The following is a 13,305-nucleotide window of genomic DNA, read 5'->3' as shown; positions in this document are numbered from 1 at the left end:
GGTCTCCTGGCAACGCTCACCTGGCGACTCAGCCCATCCCAGCCTGCTGGAGGCATCTACAGCCGGCTGAGTCGCACCTGCTTGACACCTATTGAGTTTGGAACTGTGCCACTGCTGTCTTTGGTGCCCAAGTGTTCTCAGGAGTGGCCTCCGTTTCCCCTCTGGTTCTCTTAAACTAACAGTTACAGATCTGCAGAGAGTAGTTAAAGACATTCTGGAGTCCAAATACTTGGTTCCAATCTCAGCTTTACCACTCAACATGGTGAGCAATACACTGACTTTCTCGCAACCTCAGTTTCCTCATGTGTATGGTGGGGTCAGTAATAGTACCTGCTCTGACAGAACCCCTTTAAGTGCTAAACAGAATAATGTGTATATCACACTCCCAAGTGAGCACTCGGGGAATTTTAGGTATTGTTTCCACTAATTGTGGAAGATGCAAGGTCATCTTTGTTAACTTACAGGCAGACAGTCAGTCCAGGACAACTGTGACATCTCCAAGTTTTAACGCTTGTAATTTTGGATCTCTCTCCGTCTGCCCCAACAAGGACTATCTTTTTTTTTTTTGGCTTCCGGTTGCTTTTATTTACTTTTTTTTTTTCAAGGACTATATTTTATGGTCCAAATTTCATTAACCTTTCTGGTTGAATGATTGTTTTCTTTATAAGGTACTTAAAATTGTCAATGTTATCAAATTTAAATTATTTAGGTTACTTAAATTTTCATCATCTTTCATACAGATAATCTCCTTTGGCCACCAGAACTCTAGGAGATGGGTATGGGTGAAGTACCTGTCCCTATGTTGCTGACAAGGAAACTAAGGCAAAGAGAGATTAAGTGAGTGACTCTCTCAAAGCTACATGGCTGGTTACCAACAGGGGATATCTAATTCCTGCTTGAGATGCTGAAATTACTATTTAATTATGAAAGCTGTATTCACTGCAGGGACTCAGAAATAGGCACAGAAATCAATTTCAGAAAACCACTCAGTGGTAACTGGAAAATGTTTTCAGTGAGTTGGAAAACCAGTCTGAAGAATAACCCCCAGACTTACGGTTGGGAAGCCTAGAAATTCACACTGAGGTTTTGTTTGATTTTTGTTTGTCCAACAAACAAAACCTTGTTTTAAAACCTTGTTTTAAACTTGCGAATTCTGCTTTCACCCATCATTTGTAGTATAGAACCTTGAACATATCCAAAGCCATTAGAAATTGACTTTACAAGGGTTTGTGGTTGTTTTTAAAGGAATTCCATATTTCCAGGAATTTTACATTGTTCCCTATTGGCATGTGGCAGGATATCCTGCCACTAGGAATGAGTCATAACCCTCAGCCCCTGCCCACAAAGGCCTGGATCTCGTCCCTGCCCACCTTGACCCCTTCTAGAGTGACTTGCCCCTTCTTAGGGGAGGAAAGCAGTGAACTTCCTTTCTGGTTGGCCTCAACTGTATCAAGGCTTTTGAGTTAAGTAGCCAGGACAGAAGAACCAAGCGTAATCCAAACTTCTAGAAAGTGTACAAGGCCATCCCATGGCCCACCTTTCTTCAGCGGTTTCTGCTCCAACCAACACCACGGCTCCTGTCTCGGCTGCCCTGCACCCCCCTTGCTTTCTGCCCTGGCGCTGCTTTGACTCCACGTGTGGGATGGGGAATGGCTGTAGGAATCCCCAGCCCTTGGGGATGTGTGTCCTGGAAATGCATGGAAGTCTTAATATCCATGAAACAGCCTTGGTTTATGGAGGCTGGAGGCTGATGGCAATTCTGAGGTGCAGTTTATATAAGACTTTTCAGATAGTCCCTGTGGGACCAAGCTGGACTGACCACAGGGGCAGCCAGCAAGTGGACGTGTCTTTACAAGAGCTTCCCTCCCCTATTTCACTTTCTTGGTCCCCGACTCCCATTTCTGATGTTACTTCCAAAACTAGACTATGTGCATGCGAGCTCTCATCTCTGGCTCTGCTTTGGGAGAGAGGAGGGAACTCATGCTGGTTTTCATGTTAAACTTGTTCACGTACACCTGGGAAGGTCAATATTTCCATGTATAATGCATCCCCAACTTAAATGACAAGTACTTGATTCTTCCTTTAGAGAAAGAATACAGTTTGTGGAAAAGCCTCGAAACCAGAGGTAGAGGTTCCAACTTATCCACAAGTTACTTATGTGAGCCAAGCTACACTATTTACCCTGCAAACTTAGTACCTGATCTACAAAATAGAGGAGATGAGTTGGATGACATCATTGCTAACAGTCCTTTCAATTCCACAGCTGTATCTCTGTGAAATAAAAGTAACTGGGAGACTGTTTGTAGTAACTGCTTTCCCCCTCATTAACCCGAGGAGTTGTCTTGCCTAAAAATATGGCAATACTTCAATGCAACTTTAGACAGGCAAGTGAATCAGCCTCCTGAAGCTCTAGATTAGAGAATGAGCAGCTATTCAGAGCCTCAAAACACAATAACACTCACAGCAAGAGAACAAGCCAGCTTCTTTGGAGTCAGCAAACATTAGCAGGGCCTGTAGCATTAAGATAAGAGCAGAGTAATGAGCAAACAAGGGCCACCACCTTCCCTGACTGCATCACTCAGGGACTCGTCACATCCCTAACAGGCCTTGATGAATGGACTCCTACTGTTGACAGTTTTTCTCCCTTAGAAGTTACTTGGAAACTTGGCTTGGCAAAATGCTTCTCCTTTGAGAGAAATAATGTGAAATCCTGCAAGTGTCAGACATGGGAAATAAAAATATTAAAGATATGCAGGTTTCCGTAAGCGACCAATCCAGCAGTATCAATTCAGAAAAAAAAAAAAAAGAAAAAGGAACATCATGATACTTAAGTCAAAACGAAGGCCACAAAACATGCAAAATAAATAGTCTATAAAGGAAATGAGGTTGTAGATGCCACCATTTATGAGACATACAAGACATTTACAAGACAGATAAAGTAGGTACTATCATTTCCATTTTACACATGAACAAAACAGGATCAGAGAGGTAAGTAAGTATTTTGATGACACACAGCTATCTAGTGGCAGAGCTGGGATTTTACTTTAAAAATTATTTTCAAAATTAATTAAAATGTATATTTATAAAAGTAATACATACACATAGTTAACAAATGAAACAACACTGGAAAGCGTATAATGAAATAAAGCAGTGTTTCTCATTTTTCTGCTTTACTGTCCTTTGACTGTGTTTCTCAATGCTTTCGTGTGATTCTTAATTTGGCCATCATGCTTTTAATTTCCAAAAGCTCTTTCTTCTTCTACAGTTGCTCCTATTATTTTTTAAAGCATCCTGTTCTTATTTCATGGAGACAGTGTCTTAGGACAGTGTCTTTAAGGATATTAACAATAGTTTTGGGTTTTTGTTTTCTTCTTCTCCCTGTTTCCTCTGAATTCTGTTTATTTTCTGTTTTGGCCTCTGCTTTTCATATGGGTGCACATGCATGCTCAGTCACTAAAGAAAGAAAGTGAAGTGGCTCAGTCGTGTCTGACTCTTTGCGACCCCATGGACTGTAGCCTATCAGGCTCCTCTGTCCATGGGATTTTCCAGGCAAGAATACTGGAGTGGATTGCCATTTCCTTCTCCAGGGGACCTTCCTGACCCAGGAATCGAACCTGGTTCTCCCTCATTGCAGGCAGACGCTGTCACTAAGTCATGTCCAATTCTTTGTGACACCATGAACTGTAGCCTGCCAGGCTCCTCTGTCCATGGAATTATCCAGGCAAGAATACTGGAGTGGGTGGCCATTTTCTCCTTCAGGGGCTCTTCCCAACCCAAGGATCGAACCCACGTCTCCTACATTGGCAGGCCAATTCTTTACCACTGTGCCGCCTCGGAACTGTGCCCTGTTTCATGTGGGAGGTTTTCATAAAATGTTCTGTCCTTGGTGTCTGTGTGTAATAGAATGACATTAAAAGGCTAAGCAGAGCTGTATATGTATGTCCCCCACACACAGTGCATGGGACACACTAAAAAGTTATTCACGGTTTATCTGAAATTCAAATTTAACTTCTTGTACTTCCATTTGCTGAATCTGAGGAACCTGGGTATGTGGCTTATGGATTCTGGCCTCTGGCCTACTGGGCTGTGGGCTCGAGTTTTCAATCCATTTTACTTCATCCCCTCTTCTGACTTCTACGTCTCATTCCCACCTTGAGCTTTTCTCAGCCCAGAGCACTTTCTTTCATCTCCCCAGAGGATAAACTTCTGGCCTTCTCCGGGGATAGAGGAGAGGGAGTTCTGGCTACATTGGTGGAGGACTTCATGGGCTCTGAGTGTCCTGAAAACTGACTTGCTAGTAATTTACTCATTTTAAGCTGTGAGCGTCACATTCATTTTTTCATGCTGCTTTTTGTCTCTGAGCCCCAAGTGAGGCTCTGCAGGGCCTACAGCTCACTCCTCAGAATCGTCCTGCTTTCCACTCTACTCTGCCAGAACATCTGACCCTCATCAGTGGGCCTTCATTTTCCACAAACAGACTGACACCTCTTCTCAACTGATGTGTGTCCTCTCCCTTTCTCCTTGTAGATTTGCTTTTGCTTTTAAATTTACCTGGTGCTGTTTAAGTGGTGTTTCAGAAGGGAGAAAACATAGACGCCTGGGCTTAGTATACCAGGTTTAACTAGAGTGAGACTTAAATCCAGACCGATATCACCCCAAAGCCTCCACTCTTTCCACTCTGCTTTGTCATGACCCATTCAGCAGACACCAACAACAAATACCCATGGCACAGACTGTCAGCTGTCTGCTCCAATCTCTCTCTTGCCTTCCTTTCTTAGTAATAGAACTCTTAGACGCTAGCATGGCACACAATTACCCAACACCAAGCCTTCCTATCCTAACCTAGAGATGGCCAGTGAAATGTGAGTGGAATCGTTATGTGAAGTTTCCAGAAAATACTCTTAAGAAATAACTTGCATCACCTCTGGCTCCTTTCTTTTTCGTTCCTTTCTTCTTCCTGATAGCTGGAATGTGGACATTGTGCCTAGAACATGGGCAGCTACCTTGGGCTAAGGTGGAAACCAGGTGTTGAATGTGACTGCACAGAGAGAATGAGAAGGCTGGGTCCCTGATGACGATGGAGCTGCTCTACCAACTGCCGGTTGCTTATCTCCAGACTCTTTTGACAAGACAAAGAAGTAAGCTACTGTGATTTTGGGTTTCCTGTCCCTTATAATTGAAGCTAATTCTCACTGACGCCATGCCAAGCGCAGTAAGATCCGAACGAAGTGACATAGGCTTCCTCGAAAAGGTGGCAGGAAATGGTTCAGCCAGATGGGCAAGTGGAGGGACAGTGATAGGACTGGAGAGCAAGGGGCGCTGCATAAGCCGTTTTCAAAGGGTAACATGCAGTTGACTAATAAAAAAGACTTGTTTTTTTTCTGAAAAACAAAACACAAAGGGTAACATTAGACCAGTCTAGTGGAAGTACAAATCGTGTAGGAGAGAAGTGAGAGATAAGAATGCAAAATGGTTGGGGGCAGATTATGGTGGGAGAACCTTGAAACACGAACCAAGGTTAGAGGTTGCTTTGAAAGCAATGAGGCCACTGAAGCCTTTTGAGATGGGAGTTGGAGACTCATGTCTAGCATGTGAGGGAGGGTTAGAATGAAGAGTTTGGGGGTCTTCTCTATAGGCTTCCCTTGTGGCTCAGGCAGTAAAGCGTCTGCCTACAATGCGGGAGACCTGGGTTCGATCCCTGGGTCGGGAAGTTCCCCTGGAGAAGGAAATGGCAACCCACTCCAGTATTCTTGCCTGGAAAATCCCATGGATGGAGAAGCCTAGTAGGCTACAGTCCGTGGGGTCGCAAAGAGTCAGACACGACTGAGTGACTTCGCTTCACTTCTATGCCTCTATAGAATTAACGTAGAGTTGAGGCCAGGTGAGTGAGCAGAGAAAGAAGAACTGGAACTCATACATAGAAGCAAGGAGAAGAGAAAACTATAAGAGATCCAGAAAAGGAGAGAGGAAGGCAGGTGCATACTGGGGAAAAAAAGAGAATAGATGCTGACAATAAGAAGTCAATAAACCTGCGGATGTCTCAAAGAAGCTAGAAAATACCAGGAATGAGTAAAAGACGTTGAGTCTGGGGACAGCAGAAGTCTCTGCTGACCTCTGAAAGTACAATGTTGGCAGTATGTGAAGGTGGATGCTGGTCTGCAAAGTGCACCTAGGTGCTAGGAAAATAAAACCAGTCTTGTGCTCCATTTATTTTAAAGGGTAGGCAGTAAAAGAAAGGTAAGGTGAGAGGCAATGAAAGACCATGGGGTCAGGTCAAAGAAGTTCTTAAGGAAGAGAAGTTGCTTGGCCTTTAAGGTCAGAGAAAACTGTGCCTATCAGTGAAGGAAGAGATGACCAGGCCACCAAAAGCAGTGGCTCCTGATGGAACAGGTTTCACAGGAAATGAGCAGGATGGAATCACCAGCTCAGGGGGAAGCCTGAGCTTTGGGGAAAAGAAGGATGGCTTTTCTGAGAAAGAGAGCTAGAGGAGAGGTGAAGAATGAAGGCTTGGATTTCTTGTCATCCTTCCAGCAACACAAGTTTTTCATCATTATTAGCATCTTCAATGCCATTAGAGATCTAACCACTGATCATAGTCTACAATAGCAATCTTAGGGACTTCCCTGGTGGTCCAGCGGTTAAAACTCGACACTTCCACTGCAAGGGACACAGGTTCCATCCCTGACTGGGGAACTGGATTCCACCTAGTTCATGCAGTGGCCAAAAATAAAATAGCAACCGTAGCCAGTCTTTAAACTAAAAATGCCTATCACTTAGTTTCAGCCAGTAGTCCCAAACAAGGCTCATAAAACAGAAGGAAAAATATATATCTTGTGACTATAGTCCTGACTGTCTTATTTCACAGACACCACACTAATGAGGTTCTTTTAGATGAGGAAAAACAACAACAACAACAGAAACTTTAGCTCATCTACACATTGATATCAGTGTTAGAGTAACAGGCAACCTCCAGTTTGGACCTGAAAGTTAATTACAGGATGAAACTTTAGATATCCATTTGTCAAATAGATCAAATTCCAATACCTACTCAAAGTACAGCGTGAGGTCTGTTGCCAGTATTGACTGCTTCAAAAGCTGCATAAGGTCACTGTATTCCTTGGAGGACAAATTAGCAAAGATGTTGTGACCCTGGAACGAGAAAGGAAAAAGCCACAGAAGACAGCATTACATCCGAGCTTGGCAACTACATGTTTTTTCCACTTGTCTTTCAAAAACAGTCTAGAAATATGATAAAATAATTCTTTAAAAAGCCTAATGACATTCTGTGCAAATACAAACAGATTCCCTGGCAAACAGACCAAAGCCAGAAGTGCAGTCATAATCACTGGTGAGGAGGACCACCAAGGGACACTTTATTGCATCTAGTTTTGAAGAGAAAGCTGGAAAGTGTTTGAACTCCTCTTACTAAGGCTATGATTGTGCCAACAACTCCACTTCCTGTGGGATCACTGAGCAGAGAAATCGCCAAAACTTCTGGGAAACTTTCTGACCCCTGAAAACATACTAGTCTCGCTAGCAAAGACTTAAGTTGGCATTTTGGAAGTACTTGCTGTTGCAACAAATGACTCAAGGAAGAGAAGAAACATTAGACCAGTGGCACACAGGTGGCTCAAGTGGTAAAGAATCCACCTGCCAGTGTGGGAGCTGCAGGAGACATGGGTTCAGTCCTTGGGTTGGGAAGATGCCCGGGAGGAGGAAATGGCAGCCCACTCCAGTATTCTTGCCTGGGAAATCCCATGGGCAGAGGCGCCTGGAGGGCTACAGTCCATAGGGCTGCAAAGAGTCAGCCACGACTGAGCCTGCAAGCACACAAATGGGGGTGATCTGGACAATGGGCATTTCTGGCAATGCCTACAGACACTTTGATTGTCACACTGATGGACGGTGCTACTGCTATCCAGTGGGCAGAGGCCAAGGGTGCTGCGATGCACCCAACAGCCCCCACAACAAAGACTTACTTGGCCCCAAAGTGACAATACTGATGAAGCTGAGAAATGGTGTGATAGGCTAGATGAAGATACATCTGGATGAAGTGTGTGAAATAATTATAATACAGTAATTGCTGAGTAGCTAGAAAGTATAAAATATTGCTCTTGGCAGAGGAGGACTCTAAAAGAGTGGCTTTTGCATAGAACAACCTACAAATACACTTGTATCTCCATTCCTTTGAAAAGCACACTTTTTTCTCCATCCAACTTTGTTTTAGCTACACTAGACAGCTCCATAGTGTTTTTAGTCAAGTGAAAAAGTCTTTCTGTAAAGTGACAGACACTTCACTTAATTTGCTTTGAAAGTCAGGACTTTTCATTTATCAGGTTTTCTTAGCATGAGATACCAACTCACCAACAGGTGGTCTGGAAACTGGACCAGTTTTAAACCGAGTATCAAGAACCAGAAGATGGTGCAAAAGAAAGGCAGTGAAGTGATTGCCTGAGAACATTTTCCAATGAGACGTAAATTAATTCTTCTGGGGAACCAGAATATCAATTAGTAAATTACCAGGCACCAGATGATTGCCTGCCCCCTTGAGTTTAATTTATCTCATTAGGTGAACCCATCACTCCTTAAAGACTAGAGTATATTGGTTCCACCTGGGGCCAGGTCCAATATTAATAATAATTTTCAAACAAACTCTTCTGGACCCTTCAGCCATTAGGAAGAAGAGAAATAACTGAAGGAATGCCACACCATAATTCTGCCCAGGTGTCTTTGTCTGAGCCTTGCCCCTGGATCAGTCACAGGCTGGGCCTGGGGAAAAATGGTTGGGAGCTCTGGAAAAGTAGTCACCTAGGTCCAGTCACACATCTAAAATTTCTCAGGGAAAGAAACAGAGCTATTAGGAGCAAGTTATAGTAAACTCTACTGTGAAGACCAGGAGGAAGCTGGTCTGAATCTGACAACATTGATTATTTTGTGAGAGTGCGTTTTGCTACCTTTAAAGGACATATAGTAACTAACACAGTTTATAGCTGGCAGAGTGACAAAGCTAACCAGGTCAGCTTTAATAATTATGTTAATTTGTAATCAGTATATGTTTATATGCAAACTGGCCTTCTATGGTGCCTCAAGGGTTTGGTCTCTAAAACAGATCAGTCTCCCTGAAATACTACTTCTATTTCTTGTTTATGGAGGAGTGGTATTGGTGGGGGGAAAAATGTGTAGGAAGAAAGATCTAGATCAACCGTCTTCAAGCCATCTAACCTCCCTATGCCTCTGTATCATTTGGAAAGTGGGGTGGTAATGACATCTGCATTTTTGCCTTTCCCCTGGGCAGTACGGGGATGGGGAGAAGGGGGGGCATCAACGCGAAGTCTGAACACATCAGTGCTTGTTTCCATTACTGCTGTTCTGCGTTCCTCACAGAGAACCCCGGCACAAAGGGCAGCTGATGAATTTTGCTAGTATGAAGACACATTCCGAGTTAGCGGGCTCTGTGACACAAAGGACCTTCTGAGAAAACTTGACCTCCTGTTTATAATCAGTTATTACAAAGGTGTGAATGTCTGGCCTCAGGGGTGTAAGCCCCTCATATTACCAGCATAGACAAGATAGTCTGATCCCAAGTTCCTCCCATTCCTATTCCCCTCCGCACACATCTAAAACATGGCTTTCACAGAAGAATTCCAGAGCCACGGATGCTGGGACACTGGTTTCTGTCAGAGTTACTGAGAGCCTAACCCTGATGTTTCATTCTCAACTGAAAATCCATCTCCCCCGATGGGTCTGCCTTCCACAGCTGCAGGCAGGTTCCGGAGTGCTGACTCTCCTTTATGGGGTCGAAGAAGGCTTTCGTGATATTGCAAAAGACACGCTTTCTCAAGATAGGCTGGAGGAAAAAAACCTCCATATTTAATGATGCTATTCCAGGGAAGCAGGGCCTTAATGATGATAATAATAATAATTAATGGCACAGCTAGAGAACTGACAAATAATGGGGAACAGATGATCCCTTCCTGGCCTCAAAAAAAAAAAAGGTCTGTACGCCTGCAGAAAATTAAACAGATCCTTTCTTGGCAATTTCAAATTCAGATGCCTCAGCTAGAGTCAGTTAGCGGCTTTACTTTTTCTCTGTGGAGAACTAAAAGTATTAAAGACCAGCCACTTCCAGCACCCGCAATGCCACATGAAGCAAAAGAAGGTATATGGCCCTGAGCTTGGGTCTCAAGTTTAGCTGCAGTTCTCACGTTCAAATTGTCCCACCAGCAATTTTAAGTTCTTTCATCTTTTTTTTATAGGTTTCTCAATTATGTAAATAAAGTGTAACTTTCTCACCCCGTTTCTGATTCCATCATCTTTTCAAATGGGTTTCGAAAAATGGAAATGTTGGGTCACTCACTTCTGGGGTCTGTGACTGGGCTTCTGTACCCTGAAGAAATGTAAAGCCATGTTCTGGTGACAAGCAGTGGGCAGTCTGCTCTAAATGCATCTGAAAAGCCCCCTAACCAATAATAAAAACCCAAATGAATTAGCTCAGGAAGAAACTGAACAAGGTCCTTGGTCAGGCATCTGAAAGAATTTCTTAAAAGCCACAAAGAAGAAGTCCAGCAGTTCTGATTCTCTGCATTTCTTCTTGCAAAGAAAGAGAAGTAGGAAACATCGTTTCATTGGTTTTCTTTCAAGGAGAGAAGCAGAATGGTGGGTTTTTACCTCGCTCTGAAGGATCATCACTGCATGGTTGAAATGGTGATGCTCCAAGGTGGCAGAGGTTCCATAGAGTTGGGCCAGGGCAGAGCCGCTCCTGAAAGAGGATAGACACATGAGTGACCACAGCTCTTCCACATCAACGACCTCCCCCACACTGGCTCTTTGGATCACACTGCTTCTCCTGTTTTTGCAAAGGACCATGAGCAGATACATTCTCAGGTAACCACTTGTGGGGTTCACAAATCTATAAAGTAAACCTTTTGGGAACCTGCTGTGTGTTAGGCTAGACACAGTGGGTGATACCACCATGAAAAAACATAGTCCACTCTGCCAAGAAATGTACAAACTAGTAGGGAGATGAGATGTGGTCCTAAGGGAAAATAATGGACAGAATACACAATATAAATGCCATAAGAAGTGTTTCAGTTCAGTCAAAGAGCTCTTGGTGTTCTGAGGACAAGAGACGTGATTCCTGGCTCTGGGGATCAGGGTAGGCTTCATGAGCTAAACCTTATAAAGTTTCTGAGTATCCAGGATGAATGTCATATACTAAATGTATTTGCTATTCCATGGGAAAGACCTTGCAAATACTATGTAGAACCCATTTAATCCACTTTACATGTAAGATTGACAAGCTTCAACTATGGTTTTCCAACCTATGATCACACTGTGATATCGCAGTGTCCAACTCCAGAAAGTTCCCTGGACTTGGAGTCAGAACTCAGCTCTCAGTAACAGCTTTGGGTCATTACTTGGTTGTTTGAGAATCAGTTTCTTTGTCTCTAAAATTATGATAATACTCTCTACCTTACCTGCTATTTATGAGACTACAATAAAATATTTCTAAGTGTCTATCATAGTGCCAAGCATGTAAGTAGGTTGTAGTCGATACTAATTAAAACACATAGACATCTCCATTTAAAATAAATAAAAATGTTAATTGATACTTGAAAGGATTCTTTTCAATTATCTGTTTTAATCAGGTGGTATTATTTCTTTCAATCTTGCCCTACCCTATTATCATTTAATAAGTGACAATTTGTTAGGCTAATTTTAGCAGTATGTCATTAATATTTAATGTTAGTTACTATTTTTCTAACATATGGTTCATTTTTATGAAAATGCATTTTTCAAAATGCACACTGTATTGTGTCTTAGTTGTATTTTTCATGACTTTTGAAAATCTAGGATGAAATCTAGGGTGAAAATCCAAATGCCTGGATGTATTTAAAATGCCTGGATGGAGAAGGTGCTTAAAAAATATTAGCCACTTGGCTAATAAGGTTGTGCTGATATGTCTAGAGATTATAGTTCAAACTGAAGGTTGATAGTAAGTGTGCTAACTTATTTTAAAATAATATTATTAATAATAATAGCTCTATGAGTAAGCACCTATCAGGCACTAGGCAATATGTTAACACCTCAACATATTACTTCATCTAGTACTGTCAACAACCATGAAAGTTATTATTTTCTCATTTTACAGATAAGAAAACCAAGGCTCAGAGAAGTTATATTACTTTTCCAAGGTCACAGAGCTAGTAAGTACCAGTTCTAGATTGGCACTCAAATTATGAAGTTTTTCTGATTACATAATGAGAAAGAGAATTTTAACTTCCATATTTCTTATATTCTAGTCTCCATTTTTGCCAAGCTGGTTGTCATCAAACCTTCTTTGAAAGAAGTTTTCAAAATTTGATTCAGAATTCTCCCGTTATAGCTGCTAACTACAGACTCAGATTCCTGCGATTGGTTTCTATCAACCAGCCACATGCCCCAGTTATTGGTGTGAATCCTAAGAGAATCATTGGTGTAAAAGTGAGGTCGAGATGTAAAATAGCATCTCCTCCTTTATCATGTTGTTTTAGCAGACCTCACGAAGTTAAATCAGCTAGACGATCACAAATCACTAAATATTTTCTCTTTTCATGATGAGTAGGAAGTTTGTGTCCTTTAACCAGGGAACAACTGGTGGTTCCTATGCTGCCCTCTGCTCTCCCCAGGTCCATGTGCCCTCTGAACTGTTATGTTTCATCAGGAGGACTCTCAGTGTGCTTGTGCAAATGCATCTAAAGGTCCACGGGTTAAGAGTCTTCATCCTTACAAAGGACCATCTTCTTTGTTCCTTTAGTAATTCTATCTTACATGTTCCACACACTCACACAATACTGAGCTAATTACAAGTATGCAGATTTTGCAACAGAAGCAGACTAATGATGCATTCATTCATTCAACTAACAAGGACTGAAAACTGTTATGATGCGAGGCTGTGAGCATGTGGGGTATGGAGATAAAGAATGGCTCTTACCCTCGGGAAGCTCACAGTCCCTATAACTGCACAGGAGACTTTGTCCACACTTTCATTAACAATGCTCACCTTTCTGCAAACAAGGTGCCATCTTAGTATTCGCAGAATGGAACATGATACTAACTCTATTTTGAGTTTCCTTTAGAATAAAATCATTTAAACAAGAATGCTTCCATTTCCATATGGTTGCTTCAATTACACTGTTAGGTTTGGTCTCTGTCAGATTTTCTGAGACTGCAGGACACCCTGGTGCTTTCTCTCTCAGGCTGAGGCTCGCTGAGAATGCTGCCTGCACCTGCCATTACTCACACACATGTTAGGAATCTCCGAGC

The 13,305-nt window shown here is 42.4% G+C and overlaps 1 protein-coding gene across 1 annotated transcript in view; it reads right to left on the bottom strand.

The window, feature by feature from the left end:
- The window catches only part of PDE11A (phosphodiesterase 11A), a 425,952-nt gene that overhangs the window by 56,117 nt on the left and 356,530 nt on the right, over positions 1-13,305 (bottom strand). Inside the window, exons 14-15 of the mRNA XM_068968072.1 lie at positions 10,669-10,759; positions 7,049-7,149 (exon numbers count right to left, since the gene is read on the bottom strand). Of these exons, the coding sequence (XP_068824173.1) occupies positions 7,049-7,149; positions 10,669-10,759 (192 nt within the window). The remainder of the gene's footprint in view (positions 1-7,048; positions 7,150-10,668; positions 10,760-13,305) is intronic.

This window comes from Capricornis sumatraensis, chromosome 3 (assembly GCF_032405125.1).
Source record: "Capricornis sumatraensis isolate serow.1 chromosome 3, serow.2, whole genome shotgun sequence".
Classification (NCBI taxonomy): domain Eukaryota; kingdom Metazoa; phylum Chordata; class Mammalia; order Artiodactyla; family Bovidae; genus Capricornis; species Capricornis sumatraensis.
The sequence above is the reverse complement of the archived record's forward strand: the minus strand, read 5'-3'. Positions and strand labels throughout refer to the sequence as shown.